Genomic DNA, 26,503 nt, shown 5'->3' on the forward strand with positions numbered 1-26,503 from the left:
CTAATCGCAGAACAGTTTTCGAAAAGAAGCCTTTATGTGACAACACATCAAACACTCCACGAACACACATCCTGGCTTCACACTCTGTGCCAAAGGCACGGCTGGTGTCCCTGCTTATTTACAGACACAGGGGTGGGGATGGGGGTTATGTTCAATTTCCATCTGAAGAAGGAAGCAGTCTCTTTCACCATGGGTCCAGGACAGCTTTAACAAGCCCAACACACACACTAGCAGCAATGTCAACGTTGCTAGCTCTCTGTTAGGCTGAAGCATCTTGTGGGTGCTTTGTGAGAACATTAAGAAGTTATCCATTTTAGAAGCTTAATAACAGTGAACCCCGTCATCTTCATCAGCATTTGTCCCTGAAACAGCACAGTATGTTAGTGACACCTGTTTTATTTCTTGGTTACCGTCGTAAGATAAAATCAGACAATAAGGGAAGTGGTGTCATCTGGGAGACTTATACTGGTTGACCCTTATCCTGAAGGCTGGAGTCCGTATTTCCTTGTTAAAGTTCAGCTTGCTGGTGGAGTTGCCTCTTCGGCACGGCGTGTCCTAAGACACTCCTCCCACTCATGCTTGTCACGAACGTACACTCAGCTTAGAACCTCTGCCTAGCTATGAACCACCACCCATTAGACACACATCTCCTCATCACTTAAGGATGCTGGAATGCTCAGAGGATTGTCTATCCTCCTGGCCCAGGGGTTGAAGCTTTTCCATGTGTCTTTGGTTATTTAACAATTTCTTTGCAAAGTAGAGTGGTCTCAGGTAGGGGACCAAGAGGTTTGTATAGAGCAATTAAGAGTAAATAATTTAATTTAATTGACTGAATTTAAGAGTCTATTTGTGTTGGCAGAAATATACAGCAGACTCCTGCTTTCTGTGGCCACTCTGGATTACCCCTCCTACCTTCACAGCAGCTGGTTACAAGTGACCTTTAGCAACCATTATGAGTTTTATTTTCAAAACTAGCACTGCCCGGTCCACATTAATACAGAACCATCTCCTGAAGGTGTCGGGAGACGGCTCAAACGGTGATGTGGGAGGAATATTGCATATGGTTATACCACATTCCAGGCATGGCAGCATGTGGTCCAGGAAGATGCCCCAGGACACTGGGTGACACAGTGCTCATACTTTTGTTTGATAAGAAGAAAAAGCATTGCATTTCTAAAACAGAGCAAAACTGTTTTTCCCTGTTTCCTCCTCCAGACTCCTTCACCGGCTCTTTTCAAAGACCAGGGATGGGAGGACCAAGATGGAGGTCACCTGGCGGGTAGGAAGGAAGATAAAATAGCAACCCCCAAGAAGAGCCAAAGAAAAGCACCTCAAGTCTACACAGACAGCATGCTGGAAACCCCTGGTGGAAAACAAATTAATTAAACTGTGAAATGTCAAATAAGACCCCTTATTATTCATGTCAGGGAAATTTCAGCTCCATACTAGGTGTGATAGAGACGGCGCCTAACTGTTGATCTTTCTAATGGAAGTGTTCTCTCTCAGGAGCACTGGGGCCTGGTGAGATGAAATGGTTAGAGCCGTCAAACTCTTCTCTGAGGGGTTACCCATTTGGCCTGAAACTTTGGATACTGCAGTGTTCCACTTTGATTCCTGTTACATTTTCCCATACTTTCTGATTACCTGGAGATTGCAAAAAGGCTGGGTAGGCTTCACAACAAGTCTCAAGTTAAAATGAGAACCATCGCTCCTGCGGAGACAGCAACAGAGGTATCACAGAGCTCCCGATAAAGAGAAAATCATCTTTCCTTTTTCTTTTCCTGCTTCAGAACACACTCCTGAGCTCTTAAGAAGCAGAGCACTGGAAAATCACAAGACCCTACCGAAGGAACGATGTATCAATGCAAAAGGCTTGCAGTAGTTTACTTAGCTTTGCATGTTGTTAATTCTTAAGTTCCTAGGACAGTGAGTTAATCAACTTCCCCCAGGCAGATGGTTCCTGGCCACAATTCATCTGCTCTGTACTTCTGCATTGTCTTCATTTGAAAAAAAATGTTTTTTAATTTATTTTGGCATCTTTAGCAACTATTTTTGGTTATTCACAGACTGAGGTTATTGGGTTTTGTTTTGTTTTTAATATGAACTGTATTAATAATCAGAATCTCAATTAACAAACACCTATGCACGTTTGTGATACAATCATTTAATTCTCCAAGTGATTCAAAGCCCTTCAAGATTGCAAGTTGCCCTCTTAGTTCTAATGATTAAATTATGTTTAATTTTAAAAATTACTTTTAAGTTTCTTGAAAGGGAAGATAATTAAAATAAACAAAGTATTTTCCCAAGCATTTGGGGTCAAGAGCTAACACTACATCTCCTCAGTTATCCCAGATGCAGCTCTTCTGCTGTTTAGAGAGACAATTCCAGACTGAACTTTGGGGGAAAAGATTTCCCTTGGTTCCACACACTAGGCATTAAAACCAAATCTCTTCTTTCACTGGGATCCTCTGTCCTCCTAACCACACTAGCTATATGCTAAGGCCCTGGGTCCTCTGTCCTCCTAGGACACTGTCTATAGGCTAAGGCTCTAGCACAGATCAGAGGAAACCAACAAACATTAATCTGGAAGTGTATGCTAAAAATAACCCAGTAGCACGGCTCCCCTCTGGCCTAACACTGTGGTATTTACTTCATTAAGTGTTTCTAAAAAAACTCCCAGTGGGAAATGTACTTAATTTATTTACTGCATGAGCCTAACGAGAACTGTGAAAGAAATTTGAGGTAAATTAGCATGGTTTGGAGGAGGACTGCTGGAACACTGGGTGTTTTGTATGAGGCCCTCTTGCATGTCATAAGCAAGGAAGCCTTTTCCTTTGGGTTTGAGCGTGGGTTTTTCTAATGGGAACTTACTAACAACAACAAAAAGGTAAAAGGCGAAGACAATCACTTGCCTGTGACTCCTGCTCTTTCTAATAAACAGAAGCCACCACTTTGTACTGTCGTCCTGTCATTTGTCACAGCAATGCCCCAGTGCTCCAAGACAAAAAAATCACTGAGACCCAAGTGGCCATAGGCCACAGACGGTCTCGCCAGCTCGCTGTTTTCCTAGAGAATTTGGACAGTGGCATGAAGGGAACGCAGTCAACCCTACCCTCCAACTTACGTTTTTACCTGAGCTTCTCCCTACCCCTTTGATAGATAGCTGCTGCCCACTCCGAGACGTGCTACAGCTTCCAACTCATAGTTTCTAAACCCAAATGTCCTCCTTGCCTTCCAGTTACCCCTCCCAAATTACAGACTCACCCAGAGGCACTGTGCTTATACCCACCTTTCCAGACCATATCTTTGATTTATGTAACACAAGTCCATTCACTTCGATTTCTCCTACGGATGAGTGGCCCTGTGGGTGACACTCCCTCAACCACTTGATTCCCTTTGTCCTTCTAGTATGTTCTGTCGAAGCTGTAGTTTTCTCACCGGGGCCTTCCTCCTCTCCATAGTATTCTGACCTGGTGTCATAGGCACCTAAAAGCTGGTCCCTAAAAGGCTTTAACTTAGTAACCAGACCTCCTCCCTTCAAAGGGTTTTTGGATGGGAAGACCAGCACCCTAAGAACTGTCATAGTGGGGGATCAAACCTCCCCTCACGAAAGAGCAAACCACAAGTGAGGCCCTTCTTCCTTCTCCACAAAAGCTGTGTGGATGGCAGCGTGATGTTGATCCTGCAGCTGGCTCCCTCGCCATGCTCAGCCACCCCTTCTCCAGCACCTTTGAGATGCAGAGGATAAACTATCCAGTTGGCTTCATCGGCCACTAACCTGGTACACATGCATCGATGACCTACAAAGGACAATCCAACTCCCCAGGGGCTGAGGAGACCTCATCACCAACAGACCTCTCCTATGTAAATACACTAAACCGTCCCTCGCCGTCCCCTAAATCACAACGACTATAACCTTTGCCTATAACTAACCAGCACATTCCTTCAGTACCTTCGTATTCTGGAATATTCCGAAATGCTCAGGAGAACATGACTAACGCTGCTACAGCAATAACCCTCGCAGAGTGACCTTTTGCCCGGCCATAAGCTCCTCCCATTAATGTAGTCATTCAAACCCACTTACTAAGTATCATACGGCAGGCCCATGTGGAAGCACTGGAGTCAGGGTGCTGAGTAAGACAGGGAAGGTCACTGCTCTGTGTGCATGTACGTATCGGACCTTCTGTTCATGTCTCACCACCTCGACATCCTGTGCTCTGGAGCTTAATACCCTTGGATACTCTGCATAACACCCTCTCCTTGGCTTTCCTGGGCAATGACCAAAGGTAGACAGATTGACATTGGCCTATAATTCCAAGAGGAACTCTACTTAAATGTATACCATACACTTGAAACCAACCCTTCTGAAGCTTCATATTCAAAATATCTGAGGGTACTTAGGATACCAAAGAATTGACAAGAACAGCTGAGACCTTCAAACCATTACAAACAGAGATAAGCCGGAGAGGCATCTATTCACCCCAGTTATACAACTGAAGAGTAAAGTTAGCTCTGGCCTTCCTCCCAGTCACAGAGAACTGGAAATGTAGTTTGTCAACTCATTAACTTGATCATAACTGTTGGGGCATTTCAGTGCATGGGTCACACTCCTACATTCCAAGTCCCTTCTCTTCTGGCCCTCATCTAGCTCTGTGTGCAAAAAAGCAAAGGTTCTACAGGGCAGAGAGACATGAGCCCATGAGGAAGGGGGTGTCTGGGCTCTCCACAGTGAACTATTCAGAAGAGCTACCAAAGAGTGTTTCTCCCACTACATAGCCTGGAAGGAATGACAACGGCCAGCACCAATCTTGCCTACAAATACCAGAGCTCTCATCTCAACTCCCAAAACAAATACATGGCTTCCTATTAAGAACTGTCCAACACCCAGAGGAACTCATTGGTTTTTGTTGAGGTGGGTTTGCTCTGTTTGTCTTTTAGCAGCTACACTTAAATGGGAACAGCATGCAGCATCCAGGCTCTCAGGAGATCTTAGCAACACTGCCATTTACTGTGGGTTGTTTGTTTGTTTGTTTTGTGTGTGTGTGTGTGTTCATCTATTTTTAGGAAAAAAAAAGAGGTTAAATTATAGATCAAATACAATTTACTTTTAAATCTGTTATAGATCAGGCCTTTCGAAAATGTACACAGATATAGAGTTAGAATGGAAAACTCCAACGCTGTCCTTCACTAGTTGGCCTTCCAATATAGAACAACTGCTAGCTCCATTTTATTGTAGTTTAGAGGCATTGGGTCCCAGGGACTGAGACAATGCAACAAGGTAAGAGACTCTTGAAAGGCGAGCAGGTAATAAACGGGTAGCGAAAATGTTCCTGAAATTTAGGTACACATAGGTCAGGAGACGAGGTAGACTGTCAGAATGAGACAAATGAAAGTACGATTTTGTGCCGTGTCTAAAATGCATGCATAAAAGCGAGATAATAATAACAACAGCTGCCACTCACTGAATGCCCACGGCACGCCGGTGCCTTGCTAAGTGCTTTATGTGTCGCTTCTTATTTCATCCCCATGGCAAACCTATGATTTATTAGTCTCAGTTTATCAAGAAAATGAGTCACAGAGAAGGTGACGCTATTAGTCCAAAGTCAAACTGTTGACCATGAGGAAGTAGTGACTTTATGTTTAAATACTGCACCGTAACTCCCCAGAGAGAGAGAAACAATCACAGGAGAGAGGATAGGAAAAGGACAGCTTGTGGTACAAAATGGCCTAAAACGGCGAAGCATCAGATGGTTTTGTTCTGTAAGACAGTGACGGTCTGGAGTATGATCAACTTGGTAAGTGGTAGAACCCAAAACCTCAAGCTCTACACTAGGGCTTCGGGAAGATGGGTCTGGGAGGGCGCCTTCGCCAGTGCCAGCTCCTTCCTCTACCCAGAAGCAGAGGACATTCTCTGAATGGCCGTTATGCCGCCCTTCTAAAGTCCAAATCACAAGGAGCTAAAGAAGATGCAACCAGAGGAGGCAATCTGTGTCATACTGTGAGGAGATAGGTGCGATGACAAGAAGGCCACTGGGGAAGGAGGCTGAGGGAGCAAGGATGTCAGAGACGGTGACGGTGACTTGTAGTATTACTAAGCAGGAGAGTCAAAATGGCCTCACTGGAAAAGTCAAATTGGGACAAAGATGAGGTGAGGGGCCCAAGCAAGAACCACATTCGAGGGCAAAGGCTGTTCAAGGGAAGGAGAGAAAGGGCTGGGGCTGGAGCCTCAGCTACCACCTCCTCGTGAACTCAGATGGCTGACAGGATTCCAGTGGAGGGAGTAGGCTGTAGGCCCTAGAATGGGGGATAACAGAGCCCGAGTTGAAGGTAGACGAGAAGCAGGGTATCTGCGTTGTCTCCGTTGTCTCCCATGTGCTATCTCAGATGATAAAGTGTTACTGTGGGAAACCCGACCGAGGCGGTGCCTCCTTCAAGTGGAAATCAGCAGTGAAACACCCAATGGCTGCACGGACTTTCTGACACCATTTAGTGAGGAGCGCATCTCTACTGTGATGGGGTCAGCATGCTTCAAACCCTCCACATGCCAGAGACGGTCAAGCTAAGGATTTATCACAGATTTGAGGAGATTAGAAAACGTGGCAGCTAAACACAGTCTGTGCTCCTGGGCTGGATCATGGACCACAAAATGTGTGTGCCTGAGAAACTGGCAAACCCTTTAACAAACTAGAAACGACCGTGGTCACCTACTATGCAATTATTTATTAAAAGAAAAAAATCATCTCTCATGTCAAACTGTTCAACCCATTCCCATCAGACTTCCCGTTACTGCACGTGCTCAACCCCACCGCCTTAGAGATGTAGAGCCGTGATGCTTTAATCCAGAGGTGGTTCCCCTCAATGGTCCCTGTGGACAGGACCTGCTCCTCTCTCACGGATGAAATCCTGCATGAGGGCCTTCATCAGAGTAGAGCGCAGAGCCCAGTCTGACGACTGTGAGTAGGGGGGGGGGGGGAGCACGGAGGCTGCTTTTCCAAAGTGTGAGCAAGTCCACTATACAGAAGCAGCTTAGGTCTCCGTGGTGGGAACCCCTTCTGGTGACTGAGAACCTCGCTGTGAGTGGCTACATGCAGACTGTGAAGTCTAAGGTGTTGATCCTGGACATGATAATGTTTGCTCTGCCATTCCCACCAATATGGCGAAGGCCGGCCAGGCAGCGCTCACATCGATCGATGTCGGATAGGATGCTTCACTTCTCAACAGGATCTAGAGCCAGAGCTGATCACTCACCAATACCCTGTTCGAAGGAGGTTCTGCCCACGCTTGGTTATAAATTAACTAACACTTGATCAAGACAAGGAAGGTAATTACATCAACTACAAGAACTTCACCGCATGTGCGCGTGTGCATACGAGACTGTCATGTATGTGGAGGGCAGTGGTCAACATTCACTGTCTTCCTCAGTCACTTGGCACCTTACTTTCAGAGGCACAGTCACTCACTAAACTGGAAGTGCAAAGATTCATCTACACTCGTTGTCAGGAAACCCTTCCCATCTCTACCCAGCCTTCATCCACATACCTATGGTTACAGATATTTGTAGCTGGTCCCAGCTTTTATGTGAGCTCCAGGGATCTGAACTTGGGTCCTTGTGCTCGCATGGCAAGCACTTCCAACTGAGCCATTTTTGGAGCCAAGACCGTGCTCCAGCCAATGACAAGAAAACATGATGTTTTGAGATCCACACTACTGCAAGTTACTGCAAACACAATACGTTCCAAAGAAACACAAGCAGTCTGTGCTGTGAGTGAAGGGCCACCGGGAACCTGCGGTCTGGGTCTCAAAATTGAAATGAAAACCTCTTTGCTTTTAGCCTTCAGTTCAGAATGACAAAAAGAATCTCCTGAAGCAAGCCAGGAGCTTCAACAGACATGCTACAGGAGAGACTTCAGCCAATAATCTGTCTTTTCCGTTAAAGCTAAGCTCATTAATATCTTCTATTCAGCTCCAGACTGCCTTCAACTTTTCTATTCCTTTCTGATGGTAAGGACGCACAAATTAAGATTTCCAAAGAAAGTGAATTTTTGCAAATCCCAAAATAAAGAGGTAAATAATACTGGCGACAGCGCCCACCTCGGAGGCAGCGCCCACCTCGTGAGGTGCCTGGGAGCTTTCAGAATTACAGCCTTACAGAGCTCGTTTGCTGCAGTCACACAACCGTTTTTATAAACATTTCAATTTTGAAGATTTTTTGATCAGCATAAATTTGCAAGATAAAAACGATACCTTGATTATTGAAAGTAGTATTAGCTAACACATTTTGAAATATGACAAAGAGCAAGGATGACTTAAACAGTTAATTTTGGAAGAAAATTAGTCGGCACAGAACATTCCTTACAGAACTTCCATTTATGCACATTTAAACCATTAGAAATTCTGGACTTTCAGGTATTTTACTTAGAGTCCACTGCAATGAGAACTGCAGTTTACTTATCATACACAGATTTTAATCTAATATTCATTCCAAGGGGAAAACAAAGAATACGTAATACAGATGTTAACAATAGCCATACACTATCACCTCCAAGGTCTTAATCAAAAACAAGGCCTGGCAGTGGTGGCGCATGCCTAAACATCGACTATGTGTCCCTGAAAATTACAATTCTTATATACAAGGAAAAGACTGATTGCTTTTTATTATAAATCTGGGGAGGAGGAGAAGACACTGGGATTGGGATGGAGTTGGGACTCAAGCTGGAACCCCGTGCATACGAAGCAAATGCACTAGCATGAACTCCGGCCCAGAAGGAAGAACGTTTGAACAAATATATGCTGCCGAAGGCTGAGGCCCCGTCTTCAGCTCCTCCCCTCAGATCTGAATTTTCCTCCTCCCCTCCTTCGGTTTCCACCCGCATCACTTGGTGGTTAATCATTTCATGCTGCCTCTTTGCTTGGAACAGCACCGGTAGGAACTCTCTGTGTGTCCTTAATTTAACTGAGACAAGCTGACATCTTAAAGAGTAACTATATTTAAAGCTTAAATAACAGAGAATTGGACATCCATCAGCAGAAAGGTGAATCTCACCAACACTTTATGCCTTATATAAAATTAGCTCAGACTGGATAACAGACTCAGTGGAAGACATGAAACTATAAACTTTTAGGCAAGAGCACACTGTGGGAGAACTACGGAATTGCGGACGGGAAGACTCCTTAGACATACTGCAAAATCAGTCCGTGGGTTTTACATTCTAATTTGGAATTATCAAAATTAAAACCTTTGGCTTGGCAAAACAAAAGACCCTAAAAAGAAGATGAAAGATTACCTATGGCCTGAGAGAATGTATTTGCAAACTACATGCCCTATGAAAGACTAGACTGTAGAATATATGAAAAACTTGAAAACAATTGTAAAAGACCCAAATAATCCAATCAGAATGGGCAAAAGGCATAAAAACAGACACCAAAAAATACATATACAGTTGATAAAAAGGAATGTGCAAGCCATCAAGGAAACACATATTTTAAATATAATAAACCTCCTGGCATACCTATCCAAATGACACGTATGTCCAAATGGCTACAATGAAAATAGTGCCCCGAGTCAATGCCATAAGGACGCACGGACACTAGATCGTGAGCGCACGCATATACAGTGGCATAGTTCTCAAAACAGCTCAGTGCTTTCTTACAAACTACAAATGCTGTTACTTTACAATCTAACAATTACGCCATACCACATTTATCCCTGAGAAATAAAAGCTCACATAAAGGAAAAATTATAACTTCATATTCACAATGGCCTTATTTATAAAAGCCCTAGAGTAGAGACCTACTGATGTCTTTCAATAGCTAACTGACTAAGCAAGCTGCACTCCACCCATAACACAATGATCAGCAACCAAAAGAAACAATGTGTTGATCCATACTGCAATGTGGACAAACCCAAAAGAAACTATATTGAATGAAAAAAGCCAATACTACAGTTCTATGATGCATAATTTCATTTCCATAACATCTTTGAAATATTATGAGAAATGTACAGATGACAAACAAATTAGTTTGGGGAGGAGAGGGCTGAGGTTGTTAACAGGACATCAGGAGGACCCCTGTAGTGGTAGAACACACACCTCCAAGATGAGTTTGCATAAACCCAGTCCCACCCCCCGACCCCCGACCTTGTGTGCAGGTCTTAAGAATAACAGTTATATCTACATTATCAGAGAGTACATACTATGTGTGTTCTTTTGTGACTGGGTTATCTCACCCAGGATATTTTCTGGTTCCATCCATTTGCCTGTGAATTAAAAATCTCGGAATACCCACAATTCAGTTCACAGACCATATGAAGCTCAAGAAGAAGGAAGACCAAAGTGTGGATGCTTCAGTCCTACTTAGAATGGGGAACAAAATACTCACAGGAGGTAGAGGGTGGGTGGAACTTGAGAGGAAGAGCGGAGGGTGAGTGGAAAGGGGAGCAGGATCAGGTGTAGGAGGAGATGGGGGGGGGGCGGACGGAGAAGTGTAGAGGGTCAGGAAATTGAACAGAGGTGTGTAGCAAATGGGAGACGTGGAACCGGGAGTAGCCATCAAAAAGTTCCAGAAGCCAGTAAAGCAAGAGGCTCCCATTGGGTAATGGGGATGACATTAGTTGAAATACCCAGCAAAGGGGATAGAGAACCTGCAGAGACCATATCAAGAGGTTAGATGTGGCCCTCGATTGAGGGATGGGGCCACCCAACCATCTCCAAAAATTTAACCCAAAATTGCTCCTGTCTAAAGGAAATACAGGGACAAAGAGTGGAGCAGAGAATGAAGGAGAGGCTCTCCAGAGACTGTCTCACCTGGGGATCCATCCCATATATTATTCTCTCAGTGCTGTAGCGCAGCTGGTCACGTGACCCAAGGTGTAAAACCAAGGCAGCTTACTAGTAGGCTCCCTCACATCAGTGCAAGTGAAGCACATTCAACTGAGACCCCCACCTGCTCTAGACACTGATCTAGTGTGGTTGACTGCCTAGCAACCATTCCTAGGCTCCCTATCCCTCGCTGCAAATCTGGATGTGATAAATCTATCTGCTTCCTTTACACTGTTGCATGTGCTGTTCTACTGCGCCGAACTCGCCCGATTTGAAGACAGAGTGTGGAGAACCTGACTCCTAATAACCACATGTGGAAGGGCAGTAAAGAATTGAGTTCCTATGTGCACAATCTGCATAAGACGGAGGCCTTCTCAGTATCCTTTCCTGGTTGAGATACTCTCTTATCACTGATTTTCCAAGGGTTACCACGGAGAGAACTTCACGAAGCACAAGGCCTCGCTGTGTTATTTCTTAGGCTGCATGTGAATCTATAATTATCTCAACAGTTAAATGATAACGGGTGAAAAGAACTAAAATTTTTAAAAGTTAAAGCAATTGAATAAGGTAATTATTTTTTTATCTTAATGACTTCAACAAAAGCAGAAGGGAAAAAAAGAAAACCTTACCATGCTATTTAAAGACAGGCTTAGGCATCTGGAGTAATCACTATAAACTAAGTGTGACATATTAAAGATAGCCTCAAATTGCTTGACACTGACTCCATCAAGAAGTGCGACTTTCATCCCTCCCACTCAGAATCTCAGTGGGCTCTGTGACTCCTCTGACATGCAGGGAACAAGGAAGAGATGACACTGGAAATCTCTGGGCCCTGACTAGCAGCTTTCATTTCTTGTTTCTTGAAATTACCCACGAACGACCCAGAAGTCACCCGCTCTAAGAAGGGAAGCTCAAACCACCCAGAGGACGGCAGCAGATGTGGCTTTGTAGCTGAGCTCAGCACATCTTGACTGGCCAGCTGAGCTCTTCTGATTCCTGTCACAAAGCATCATGAGCAAAATAAAGGGTTTACTTTGTCCCCCTGCTTTGGAACAGTTTGTTGCACAGGTGAAAAAGATGTTTTGCCTCCATGTAGCCCCTCAGATGGGCTGGCACCCACATAACTTGGGGCAATAGACCGAGAAACTCACACCCTGGACCCTAGAAATGCATGTAATTAGAGTTTTTCCAATCTTTCTTAGTTCACAATAAAAAATGTACTGTGTGTAACAAACACCTAACATACGTACATCTGAAATATATTTATTACCCTGATAGACTGATGGCTTCCTTGGCGGTTACACATTCAAGCCTGCTCTATCAAGGAGAAAATGTCACCACATTTTCTAAACGGTTGACCCTTAACAAAAACTGATATAGGAGTTGCTTCCCATTGTCTCACAAGGGAACGTGTCCTCGTTTTAGCAGAGAGATGATCCTGGCCTTGCCTTTCTTCTGTCCACACAACTCCTTCTTGATACAACAAACAGATTCGCAGGGGAAAGCAGAGGAACGTGATGGAAGAAACTGATTTCAGGAGATGAAATGCTCCAGAGCTGCCTTCTAAATAAAAAGGAAATTACAACTTCCTGCTTGGAGACAGGGATCGTTCCATCCACACTCATGATGCCCTGCGTGTATCCTCTAGAAACAGGCTGGCTAGCGCAGTGATGTGGCTGAACTATTGCTCACTACTGGTCACAAGCACCACTTCCAGGTGAGCCTCCGACATCTGCCACGTTCTAGCCTCTCTGCCATTCACACGGCATCGGATGTAGCTAGCGGAAGTTTCGGGCAGTACAGGCTAAGACAACAAAGAGCCAGGTGTCCCTTATGCATCTGACTCCTCTCTGCCCATGTTGCCATGGCAAAGGTAAACCCTCCAAGTCCAGATGTCATGAAGGATGGATGCGGCCAATCAGGCCTTTTTCTCCCCACTGAGACCTCTGTGCTCCTTTGTGACTTCCATTGTTCCTCCATCTTGGCCTCCCTGGGCCCTGGCCAGCTTTTTGGCTGCTATCACAATCTCCCCGGATCTCCTCACTTTCCTACCCCTCCTTGGGCTTGACCTGCCCTCCCCATCTCTGGAACACAGCACTATAGACTTGTTTATGAATTGTCAGAGGCTAATTTAATACTACAATAACAGAGTTCGGGTTTGGCCTACAGAGAGCCTATGGCCTACAAAGCCTAAAATATTTACCTTCTGCTCTTCAAAGGAAGTTTGTAAACCCCTAACCTTGCACAATACTTTGCATATAATATCTGCACAATAAAAAATTGGGAAGGATAAAAAGTATAGGAAATCCTTTGAAAACATCCATCAGTCATAATTGTAACCATTCCACAGTTAAGTGCTTTTATGCTCCACTTCAGTACTGCCCTTGTGAGAAGTACGGGGACAGGAAACAACAAATGCCTGGGCCCAAATCAGAAAGAAGCACATAATAGGCATCCATTAAGTAGCTGTTAAATAGGTAAACCACATTTATCTAAAGCCAAACATTCACTGTTAGAGAGCTATAAGGTGAGCCAGTTTCAAAGAAACTAATTTTGAGAAAAGAGTCAAACACAAATTCAAAAACATTTCTAAATACCTGGGACCTGAATGACTACAACCATACGGCACGCATTCAAGGAGGGGCTCAGCTGAAGTCTATACTGCGTCCTCTGGGCATCTAAGCAATGTCTCTCATCCCTCCCCCATCCCCACCCCCACCCCCAGCATTCCACGCCAGGCTGGGGCAGAGCCTAACGCATGTGAGCTCGAGGGTGCTGACCTTGGTTCTGTCTCCCAGGTCTCACGTGTTTAAATCTTAGCCCTCAGTGTGATGGTGTTGGGAGGTGGAGCTCCTGAGAACTAACAAGGCGTGCACGGGGACCCGAGGATGCTGCTTCATGATGGGAATCAGGCAAGACCTCAGCAGAAGAGGAAGACGCCTAAGACGCCCTTCTCCCCAAGCACCTGGATCAGGGGAAAGGGGCTCTGTTACTATGTCCAGCTGAAGGTCTCTCACCTTTTATTTGTCCATCAAAGTTCATCCTAAGGTTTCTTTGGTGTCTCAAGCATGCCGTAGTTTCTTTTTCTCCCTAAAGCCCTTAGCTGTTAACTTTTTCCCATATCTCAGACCTTAAAATGATCTGTGCATGCTGATAGGTTACATACATGTAGTTAGTTGATTTCCCAGTGGGCCATGAAGGTCATAGCAGAAGCAGCCTGCCTTCCTTACAGAAGCAGTCGTCTATTTTTGTTTTCCTTACACTTGCTTTCCCACTCTCCCAGGAGGGTTTTTGGTAGGCAGAATTTCTAGCACGAATAAGGGAAAAGTACTTCTGTTTGCTCTCCCATCAAACTTGAACAGCACATACATAGGAGGGGATAACTATTAAAGAACGGAGGTCATTATACCAGCAAAAGAGATATGGAATATGAGGAAGAAATTTTTAAATAATCAAATCATAATTTTGAATAGACTTTTATTCTTTCTTTGTTGCATTGTTTTGTAAGAAAGATAACGTGCAGAGAACAAAAAGGCCCCTCTAAAATTTAACAAACCAAAGTTTATCTATAATACATGCTTTTAAAACCTGACAGGCTTATATCATACAATGATCATCTCAAAAAAAAAAAAAAGTAGAAAAAGAAACTCACTATCTCAAAATAATTTTTATTAATACATACTGTTTTCATGTAAATATTCACTTAATTGGTAGGAATGTGGAGGCTGAGTATATCTTATCAGTTAAAATGTAGTATTTAAATCATTGACTCTTGAAAGTGGGTGGGCATGCTAGCCTCCTGGAATGGTGGTACACATCTATACTCTAAGCACTCAAAGTGCTAAGACTAAGCCGGGCGTGGTGGCGCACGCCTTTAATCCCAGCACTCGGGAGGCAGAGGCAGGCGGATTTCTGAGTTCGAGGCCAGCCTGGTCTACAAAGTGAGTTCCAGGACAGCCAGAGCTATACAGAGAAACCCTGTCTCGAAAAACCAAAAAAAAAAAAAGTGCTAAGACTGAAGGACTACCACAAATTTGAGGTCAACCTGGACTACATAATGAGACCCTCTCTGACAACAAACAAGAAAAAAAAATGATAAGATACTTTAACAAATACCCATTGACGTAGTATAAAATATTCTGTACCACAAAGCTTAGAAAGTCAATGATCCAACTGGCATAGCAAACCAGGAAGAGTAACAGACTATCAGGTGAATGTAGAAGAATTTTAATCCAGCAACATAATCTGCTCTGGCATGGGATCACATCCTAGGATCTGATCCAGCAGAATGCAGACATGCCCTAGATGACAGCAGGATCTGGCTGGAGTATAACACACCCTTAGTACACACCTTTAATCCCTAACAACCAATGTAGGTAAGGTTAATTCATAAGAGGAAGAACCCATGTTTGAAAGTGACATCTAATTGAGGGACAGACAAAGTGATGAATCAGAGAAAGATTTAAAAGGGTGAGTCTGAGACAGGACATGTCCAGTTCTCACGAGAACAGAACAGGAAAGAGAAGTTATTCGGGGAGAGAGAGAAGGTGGTGTGGTGTGAGGTGTGTGGTGTGAGGTGTGTGCATGGCAGTTTTACTGAGAAAGTTTTACGCAACCAGGTTACAGAGAGAACAAGTTAGACACAGGTGAAGACAGAATGGTCCAGAGAATGAAAAGGAGCCAGAAGATTAGAACAGTTTTCAATTTTGTTCCATTGGTCTACTTGTCTGTCATTATACCAATACCATGCAGTTTTTATCACAATTGCTCTGTAGTAGAGCTTTAGGTCCGGCATGGTGATTCCACCAGAGGTTCTTTTATCCTTGAGAAGAGATTTTGCTATCCTAGGTTTTTTGTTATTCCAGATGAATCTGCTGATTACCCTTTCTAATTCGTTGAAGAATTGAGTTGGAATTTTGATGGGGATTGCATTGAATCTGTAGATTGCTTTTGGCAAGATAGCCATTTTTACAATGTTGATCCTGCCAATCCATGAGCATGGGAGATCTTTCCATCTTCTGAGATCTTCTTTAATTTCTTTCTTCAGAGACTTGAAGTTCTTATCATACAGATCTTTCACTTCCTTAGTTAGAGTCACGCCAAGATATTTTATATTATTTGTGACTATTGAGAAGGGTGTTGTTTCCCTAATTTCTTTCTCAGCCTGTTTATCCTTTGTGTACAGAAAGGCCATTGACTTGTTTGAGTTAATTTTATATCCAGCTACTTCATTGAAGCTGTTTATCAGGCTTAGGAGTTCTCTGGTGGAATTTTTAGGGTCACTTATATATATACTATCATATCATCTGCAAAAAGTGATATTTTGACTTCTTCCTTTCCAATTTGTATCCCCTTAATCTCCTTTTGTTGTCTAATTGCTCTGGCTAGGACTTCAAGTACAATGTTGAACAGGGAGGGCGAGAGTGGACAGCCTTGTCTAGTCCCTGATTTTAGTGGGATTGCTTCCAGCTTCTCACCATTTACTTTGATGTTGGCTACTGGTTTGCTGTAGATTGCTTTTATCATGTTTAGGTATGGGCCTTGAATTCCTGATCTTTCCAAGACTTTTATCATGAATGGGTGTTGGATTTTGTCAAATGCTTTCTCAGCATCTAACAAGATGATCATGTGGTTTTTGTCTTTGAGTTTGTTTATATACTGGATTACGTTGATGGATTTCCGTATATTGAACCATCCCTGCATCCCTGGGATAAAACCTACTTGGTCAGGATGGATGATTGTTTTGATGTGTTCTTGGATTCGGTTAGCAAGAACTTTATTGAAGATTTTTGCATCGATATTCATAAGGGAAATTGGTCTGAAGTTCTCTATCTTTGTTGGGTCTTTTTGTGGTTTAGGTATCAGAGTAACTATGGCTTCATAGAATGAGTTGGATAGAGTACCTTCCGTTTCTATTTTGTGGAATAGTTTGTGAAGAACTGGATTAGGTCTTCTTTGAAGGTCTGATAGAACTCTGCACTAAACCCATCTGGTCCTGGGCTTTTTTTGGTTGGGAGACTATTAATGACTGCTTCTATTTCTTTAGGAGATATAGGACTGTTTAGATCATTAACCTGATCTTGATTTAGCTTTGGTACCTGATATCTGTCTAGAAACTTGTCCATTTCATCCAGGTTTTCCAGTTTTGTTGAGTATAGCCTTTTGTAGAAGGATCTGTTGGTGTTTTGTATTTCTTCAGGATCTGTTGTTATGTTTCCCTTTTCATTTCTGATTTTGTTAATTAGGATGCTTTCCAAAATCGAGAATTGATAAATGGGACCTCATAAAATTGCAAAGCTTCTGCAAAGCAAAAGACACCGTCAATAAGACAAAAAGGCCACCAACAAATTGGGAAAGGATCTTTACCTATCCCAAATCGGATAGGGGACTAATATCCAATATATATAAAGAACTCAAGAAGGTGGACTACAGAAAATCAAATAACCCCATTAAAAAATGGGGCTCAGAGCTGAACAAAGAATTCTCACCTGAGGAATACCGAATGGCAGAGAAGCACCTGAAAAAATGTTCAACATCCTTAATCATCAGGGAAATGCAAATCAAAACAACCCTGAGATTCCACTTCACTCCAGTCAGAATGGCTAAGATCAAAAATTCAGGTGACAGCAGATGCTGGCGAGGATGTGGAGAAAGAGGAACACTCCTCCATTGTTGGTGGGATTGCAAGCTTGTACAACCACTCTGAAAATCAGTCTGGCGGTTCCTCAGAAAATTGGACATAGTACTACCGGAGGATCCAGCAATACCTCTCCTGGGCATATACCCAGAAGATGTCCCAACCGGTAAGAAAGACACATGCTCCACTATGTTCATAGCAGCCTTATTTATAATAGCCAGAAGCTGGAAAGAACCCAGATGCCCCTCAACAGAGGAATGGATACAGAAAATGTGGTACATTTACACAATGGAGTACTACTCAGCTATTAAAAAAATGAATTTATGATTCCTAGGCAAATGGATGGACCTGGAGGGCATCATCCTGAGTGAGGTAACCCAATCACAAAGGAACTCGCACAATATGTACTCACTGATAAGTGGATATTAACCCAGAAACTTAGGATACCCAAGATATAAGATACAATTTGCTAAACGCATGAAATTCAAGAAGAACGAAGACCAAAGTGTGGACACTTTGCCCCTTCTTAGAAATGGGAACAAAACACCCATAGAAGGAGTTACAGAGACAAAATTTGGAGCTGTGACGAAAGGATGGACCATCTAGTGATTGCCATATGCAGGGATCCATCCCATAATCAGCCTCTAAACGCTGACACCATTGCATACACTAGCAAGATTTTGCTGAAAGGACCCAGATATAGCTGTCTCTTGTGAGACTAGGCCGGGGCCTAGCAAACACAGAAGTGGATGATCACAGACAGCTATTGGATGGATCACACGGCCCCCAATGGAGGAGCTAGAGAAATTACCCAAGGAGCTAAAGGGAACTGCAACCCTATAGATGGAACAACAATATGAACTAACCAGTACCCCGGAGCTCTTGTCTCTAGCTGCATATGTATCAAAAGATGGCCTAGTCGGCCATCACTGCAAAGAGAGGCCCATTGGACTTGCAAACTTTATATGCCCCAGTACAGGGGAACCCCAGGGCCAAAAAGGGGGAGTGGGTGGGTAGGGGATTGGAGGGTGGGTATGGGGGACTTTTGGGATAACATTGAAAATGTAAATGAGGAAAATACCTAATAAAAAATAAATTAAAAAAAATATTAGAACAGTTTGCCAAAGTTAGGAGGAGGGCAGGCAGAGCAACTCACTCAGAAGCCAAGAAAAGTCAGACTGAATCAGTCAGCTTGGAAGATTAGATTGTATAGAGGCAAGATAGAAGCTTACAGGCCTAGGCCTCAGGATACTTAGAACAGAGGAGACACTGGGCTCAACTCAAGCTGCATTTACACAGCTTGGGTACGGCTCTCATCTCATCAGTTCATCTGAGGAAATGAAAGGGACATTTACATGACTGCATCAGATTTACTTCTAAATTGGACTACAGAGGGGTTAGAATAAAGAATTGACAATTTATATGCATATATATACATATAGTGTATGAATGTATGTGTGTGTATGTATATGTGTGCATGTGTGTGTATGTATGTATGTGTGTATATGTGTGCATGTGTGTGTGTATGTATGTCTGTGTATGTGTGCATGTGTGTGTATGTATGTGTGTGTATGTGTACATGTGTGTGTGTATGTGGATATGTGTGCATGTGTATGTATGTATGTGTGTATATGTGTGCATGTGTGTGTGTGTATGTGGGTATGTGTGCATGTGTGTGTGTGTATGTGTGTGTATGTGTACATGTATGTATGTATGTGGGTATGTGTGCATGTGTGTGTGTATGTATGTGTGTGTATGTGTACATGTGTGTGTGTATGTGGATATGTGTGCATGTGTATGTATGTATGTGTGTATATGTGTGTGTGTATGTGGATATGTGTGCATGTGCGTGTATGTATGTGTGTGTATGTGTACATGTGTGTATGTATGTGGGTATGTGTGCATGTGTGTGTATGTCTGTATATGTGTGCATGTGTGTGTGTATGTATGTGTGTGTATGTGTACATGTGTGTATGTATGTGGGTATGTGTGCATGTGTGTGTGTATGTATGTATATGTGTGCATGTGTGTGTGTGTGCATATGTCTGTGTGCACATGAGTGAGGGGCAGAGGACAACTTGTGAGAGCCAGTTCTGTCCTTCCACCACATAAGCTCTGGGAACTGAAGCTGGGTCATCAATCTTGCACAGAAGCTGTCTTTCCTATGGATCCATCTCCCCAGCCCAGGAATGGCAATCTTTAAAGGAAATAGAAAGGGTGCATAGAACGAGAGCTCAGTAGGCTTGTAGTGTGGAACCTAACAGGAGATGGAGAGCTAGCAGGCCATGGGTGTGACAGAGCTGGAGGTTGGACAGCGGGCATAAGGCAGTGTTTATGAGAGAAGAGAGTTCAAACCATGATTCTGCCTGAGAGGAAATGTCAAAGATCAAGCTCGATATCGATTTGATAATTTTTGCCTAAGGAAAGGCTTAGGCACACCTTATATTTTCTGTTGTGTAACTTAATTCAGAAATCTAAACTGAACCACAGAACAATTAAAATGCTCCCCAAATAGATTCAGTGTTACAACCTAGCGTAGTCTTCAATGGAGACTCTGGCAGTTGGAGAAAATATCAAGAAAATGAAGTAAGATTTACAAGCCAGAGGATAGAAGGTTTAGACTCTTACGTTCTTTTCTTACTCCTACACCACATTACAGTTCTACCACAATTGTGCAACATTTTAAGTAGATTCTTTCAGACTTGTGTGCACTGTTCATTTTGTGTCCCTTTATCGTCTCCAATACAGGTGCCATACAAGTTCCTTCTCACCCAATGAAAGGGTCTAATAAGAGGGCATAGATGCTTTCTGAAAAGAGCAACCAGACAAAATGCTGCCCCAAAAAACTGGATCACAGAAAGAAAGACAATAGTAGTATATAATAAGTCTATGTAACATGAGAGTTGTAGTAAGCCCAGTTTAAAAGCCACTTGACAAATAATGGTCACCACATATGTAGAAATGTATTAAGAAAATTGAAATTTAGAACTAAGTACAAATCTTACAGGGAAAAGCAGTTAAATATGCACAATTAGAGCTGTGGAGATGGCTGACCAGTAAAACTCCTAGCTCTGGAGTTCAAATCCCCAGTGCCCATGGAAGTTCTGGCAGAGTGGGAAAGCCCGCCTCTATGCCCAGTGCTCAGGAGGCAGAGACCAAGGGCCCCAGAGCAATGTGCTCAGCCATACCAGATAACTCGGCAAGCTCCAGTTCCAGCGAGAGATCAGGTATCAGGACATAAGTGAGAAGTGCTGGAAGAAAACAGCTCGTGTCAACGTCTGGTCTCCATATGCACGTGCACATAGCATACCTGCACATGCATATGAACACACATGCACTAGCAAGCAAACCACACGCACACACATACACACACACACACAAACCAAGAATGACAGATGGCCACATAGTTAAACATAAATAAAACACTGGCCAAAAGTTAGCTAGATTTAAACTGGAAAAGAGAATCTTTACCACAAAAAGAAAGAATGTTGTCATGTAAGTATGTATGAAGATAAAATTTGTAAAATGTATACTTAAAAATCCACTAAGTAAAGAACAGTTGTTGAAATATATCATGAAAAAAAATAGAAAATTAGAACAAAGTGTAGGTCTTCAGAAAAAAGATTATACAATTTTTAAAATAAAATTAAGAAAAATGCTAATATCTACTCTAGATCTTTGATTTTTTTTAAAGAATCTGAGAAAGTGGTGATTTGTACTTTTATTTTAAAATGGTCATGTGATAAAGCAAACTTATAGCTTCATATGCACAGAACTTAGCATACACTAATTGGTTAAATTTTATTATCTAAATAATATGCAAATCCATTCTGCTTGTAGCTTTTCTTCCTCAATACCGAGACCTGGATTCATGGCTGACTGGGTGCTAAGTGAGTGTTCTGCCATTAATAGCTTTGATACGATACAATCTTGTAAAAAGTAAGCATTTACTACAGTAATCCAGGAAGAAGGAATCTCATTTATTGAACTGTTAAAGCAAAACCTTGGAATACTGCTAAGCATGAAATTGCAGAAGAACAGAAAGATGCTTGTCAAAGCTGTGATAGCTCTGCCCTCGATGTATTTTAAATAAGATCTAAGGTCAATCAATGGAACTGTTTAAAGACGAGATGAACTTGAAGGGCACCACAACACTTGACTTCAAACTTAAAATGCAGCCTGAGATAGAAGAACTTCAGTCGATCCTGCACTCACTGAAAAAAGAAAGAAGCACGCCTTTTATCCTAGCGCTCAGGAGGCAGAGGCAGGCGGATCTCTGTAAGTCTGAGGACAGCATGGTCTACAGAGTAAGTTCCAGGGATACATAGAGAAGCCCCGTCTCAAAAAACAAAAAAAAAACAAAAACAAAAACAAAACAAAATGAAATGAAAGAAAGAAGAAAGAGAAGTTAGTAGAAACAAACTGAAAAGCCATGGAGGTGGGACATGGAGGTGAGTCTCCTGGATCTCTGCCCCGTGGCTTCTGCGTTAGGGAGCAGTGTTGCGGGCCACTGTCCCCGTTTCTATATTTAAATATTTTCATCAAGTGATCCTTATCTGTATTTACTTTTTTCAAGCTATTTAAAATGGAAAGTGAAATTCCACAAGTCTAGCATAGATAATAAAGATGTCCATGAATCAATCTCAAGTGTTATTCCCGTACATAATACAAAGCTTTTTATATTCAATTCAGCCCAAGGTGTAGAGCCAATGACATGAATGAAAAGCAGAAAGACCAATCCTGGGGAAGAGCATTAACTACCCCGAGGTGTCACAGGACAGACTACCCAGGGCTACAGCCACCCTGCCTCACCCCGAGGTGTCACAGGACAGACTAGCCAGGGCTACAGCCACCCTGCCTCACCCCGAGGTGTCACAGGACAGACTACCCAGGGCTACAGCCACCCTGCCTCACCCCGAGGTGTCACAGGACAGACTAGCCAGGGCTACAGCCACCCTGCCTCACCCAGAGGTGTCACAGGACAGACTACCCAGGGCTACAGCCACCCTGCCTCACCCAGAGGTGTCACAGGACAAACTACCCAGGGCTATGGCCACCCCACCTACCCTCCCACAACAGAGACATCAGGACCACATCTCAGGGCCTTGTGTGCGCTTAAAGACATGGGTAACATTGGAAAAATTTCATCATGTTCTGTCCTGTCAGAGGACAAGGACCAAAGAACAGAAGTCCTCATTTTATTGCCAGGACAAGGGATGATGTGTGCTCACTACAACCCCACAGTAAGTGTTCCACCATTACAACACAATTATACAGGCACGCTTGCAGTTTCTCAGTTCTGGTTTTCCGTGTGCCCTTCACACCACAGAGCAGTTATGAGGGGGACTACACCAGAACTTGAGCTTGGCCACATTAAAGCTTCAATTAATTTTAAATGATCAAGCAACTGCACTGTCGGGAGACAAGAAACCATAGGTCTTTCAGATGATCCTACAAAGTAGCAGGCAGAAGGAGGCCACTCCCAGGGGTCAGTGTATGCACCAGGAAAAACAGTTAAGAAAAGAATTTCACATAAACGGCTGCCGACGGCTCCGAAGACAGTCCTTGTTAGCATAATTACTCAAATAGTATTTACAAATGTGTGATATTGGCCTATTCCAGAGGATAAAAGACTGATAGACATATTATATTTTCTTAGAGACATCAGAGAATTCAACTTGAGAGAGAGAGAGAGAGAGAGAGAGAGAGAGAGAGAGAGAGAGAGAGATTGAACATTGGTCATTAAACTTAGCACCACAACTGATCTTAAGGCGAGAGGTCTCTTAAAATGAAGGAGATTTTGCAGATGCGTGTGGTTAACCTGTATTTTTGCTACCACAAGCAGCACTGCCTTCAATACGCCAGCACAAACAAAAGGCGTGTGATTATGTATTTGAAGTAAATTCCCTACACATTCCCCACCACCACGTTGAATTCAAGACTCGAAAACATTCGGGATAATTTGGTTATTTCCAACTATCAAAAGAGACCAATCTCATATGGGAATATTGGCCAATAATTAAGGAGATATCAGTTGCCTTAGCAACAGATTCCTTCCCAAATAAGCACTGTTTTCATTCAGCTGCCTTTAGCCAAAAGGGGAATTAAATCACTGAAATCAACAATTCCTTTGTTTAGCAAACACAGCAGCTTTCCAGGTCTCAAGAAAACAGAGCCCTCACAGTTGGTCCAGCACTGCCCAAGGTAGCAGTTTGGTTGAATACGCCAACCTCTTGAATTACAGGATTTCATCATCAAAATCACTGCTAACAGAATGGCTAGCCTTTGCCAAAGAAATCTAACAAAAGACAGAACATCTCCTGAGTGCTGCTAATGGCTCTCTTTAGCTATATAGATCTTAGCCGTACAGGGAACACATATGGATACATGTGTAGATGTTATTGTTCTGGATGCCTGACTTAGTGAAGGACTAACTAACTAACTAATCTATCCAGTTAACCAATGGTTAGCTGCTTTTTCTCATGTTTTACTATACAAAATTAACCTTACATGACACAATGTTTAAAATACCTCCCATGGGTGATCACTAAAACTGAGACATAAATAACTGTTTCTGGGTGTGGTGGTGCACGCCTTTAATCCCAGCACTCAGGAGGCAGAGGAAGGTGGATTTCTGAGTTCGAGGCCAGCCTGGTCTACAAAGTGAGTTCCAGGACAGCCAGGGCTACACAGAGAAACCCTGTCTCGAAAAACCAAAATAAATAAATAAATAAATAAATAAAATTAAGTAACTGTTTCTAACCATGAGCACCAGCTGGTCCTCTCTGCACACTGAGGTCCTGTCGCTCTGTTGGAGCAGTCTATAAGGACGGAACTCTGCTCCTTCCCCATAAGTAATAGCAGCTCATAATAGAAGCTCCCTGTGCTATCTCAATGGACACATACCTGAATTGTGATAGGCTTCTGAGAAACTTTTTTTTTCTTTAAAAAGTCAAGCATAAAATTCTTGTCACAAGACACTCACTACTTAACCATATTCTATGACCACCAACATCTTTACTTCCGCACAGTAAAGACTGACCCAGCCTTTCAAGTTTACTCTACCAGACATTCCACTCTGTCACCCTACACCTTTCCCACCCAGCATCGCACTTAGCAGCTAACCTGGGCTCTCGAGTTCCTTCCAGCACGAAGTCCATCCATCCGTTCCCTGTAGACATGCATCTGACGGTTGGTCTACACCCTCAGATCCAAACCCAATGCCCACAGCCTACTTCCCCATCCTCTGGGCAGTTTATCGTCTTTCACATCTTCCCTCCCTGCTTTCTCAATTTGTTTTCGTACACAGAAATAATACATGGTCCTCAAAATAAATACAACACTTCCAAGTAAAATGGAGCTGTACAAAATAAATAAAATAAGGGCATGCCATATAGTCAGAGACCCATTCCTCAAAAGCACTACTGATAAACTGATATGCAATTTCCATGGTTTATCTTCTTTGTATCTATAATGACTTTTTTTTTCCATGAGTGGGACTTTAAAAAAAATTCATCTGTTTGTCCCTCTATGCATCTTTGTCATGTTTATAAGAAGAAAAAAATTATTTTTAAAAGTAAAAATGGCAGAGATATGATGGTGTAGACTTGTAACCTCAGTGCACAAGGGAGCAGAGGCAGAAGCGACAGACCATCCTCTACCACAAGGTTAGTTTAAGGCCAACCTCGAATAAATAAATGTATGAATGAAGAGTAAAACTTACAGAGCAAGCTCATCCCACCAGCCCAAGTTTTCCTTTTGTTGCTGTGATAAAACATTTATCAAGACCAACTTGAGGGGCAGAAAGGGCTTATTTGGCTTACAGGGTGCAGTCCATCATCAAAGGAAGTCCAGGCAACTTAAGAATACCATGGAGGAATGCTGCTTACTAGCTTGCTCTCTATGGCTTGCTCAGCTTCCTTTCTTACACAGCCCAGAACCACTTGCCTGGGGATAGCGCTGCCCACAGTGGGCTGGACCCTCCCACATTGATCATTCTCCAAGAAAATAACATCACAACCATGTTCACAAGCCAATCTAAAGGAGACCATTCCTCAAGTGAGGTTCCCTCTTCCCAGTGACGCTAGCTTGTGTCAAGTTGACAAAAACCAGCTGCATGCATACATTGAGCAATCCACATCCACTTCCACTGCTTAGTCTAAGCACTGTGTTCTGCTATTGCTAACTCTTACATCAGTTCCCTTTTGCTTATGAGAAATAACCACATTCTAGTGTTATGTTAATCTTTCCGATATGGAAAGCCAAAGTGTTTTTGTTTGTTTGTTTGTTTTGAGATAGGGTTTCTCTGTGTAGCCCTGGCTGTCCTGGAACTCACCCTGTAGACCAGGCTGGCCTCGAACTCAGAAATCCGCCTGCCTCTGCCTCCCAAGTGCTGGGATTAAAGGTGTTTGCCACCACGACCAGCCCACCAAAGTGTTTTCAATGAAGCATTCCCAGTATCAGTTGGAGTGAGGAAATCAGCTAACAAAATTTAAAGCTGCCATAGTAAGACATGTACAAAATCAATATTTCAATTTCTCTTAGGTTCCTTAAAACTATATTTGGCTTTAATTTATATTTTGTCTCATTTTTTTTCAGCAAGGCAACTGATGATAACAAATATGAATACACTAAGTGAGGAGATTTCCCCCTTTCCTATACCCAAAAGAGGCTAAAGTCTCCGTCTGCAGATAATTTCAGCCAAAGGCTAACACTTCTAAGTCCACTAATAATGTGTGCTAACAAATAACAGTGCCAGGCCTGTCCTGGATGGAAGCAGGCAGCAGAGCCAAGCATTTTACGCTAGCACAGGTTACTATCATTTATGCAAATGTCATTTCCCAAGCCCCAAACTGCAATTCCATTCAAATGTATTTATGAAGAATTCAAAGTCATTTCCCTTAGGTATGAAGAAGACCACCAGTTCTTAGCGCTTCCCAGAAGGCTTGCTTATCTCATGCACAGAACTGAGAAGGGTGACTATTCATCTCAGCAATAGCTAATCTTTACTGAGAGCCTGCAGGGCCTGTGGCAGAAGTCGGGAAGAAGG

The 26,503-nt window shown here is 42.9% G+C and overlaps 1 protein-coding gene across 6 annotated transcripts in view; it reads right to left on the bottom strand.

The window, feature by feature from the left end:
• Nucleotides 1-26,503, bottom strand: part of Camkmt (calmodulin-lysine N-methyltransferase) — a 372,590-nt gene that overhangs the window by 226,810 nt on the left and 119,277 nt on the right. For 3 of the 6 annotated variants that reach the window (XM_085832973.1, XM_085832976.1, XM_029471134.2), the window contains exon 4: nt 20,643-20,705. The exons of the other annotated variants lie outside the window; for them this stretch is intronic. In XM_085832973.1, the coding sequence (XP_085689099.1) occupies nt 20,643-20,705 (63 nt within the window). The remainder of the gene's footprint in view (nt 1-20,642; nt 20,706-26,503) is intronic. 6 annotated transcript variants of the gene reach the window in all.

This window comes from Mus caroli, unplaced genomic scaffold (genome assembly GCF_978045245.1).
Source record: "Mus caroli unplaced genomic scaffold, Mus_caroli_1 scaffold_18, whole genome shotgun sequence".
Classification (NCBI taxonomy): Eukaryota; Metazoa; Chordata; class Mammalia; order Rodentia; family Muridae; genus Mus; species Mus caroli.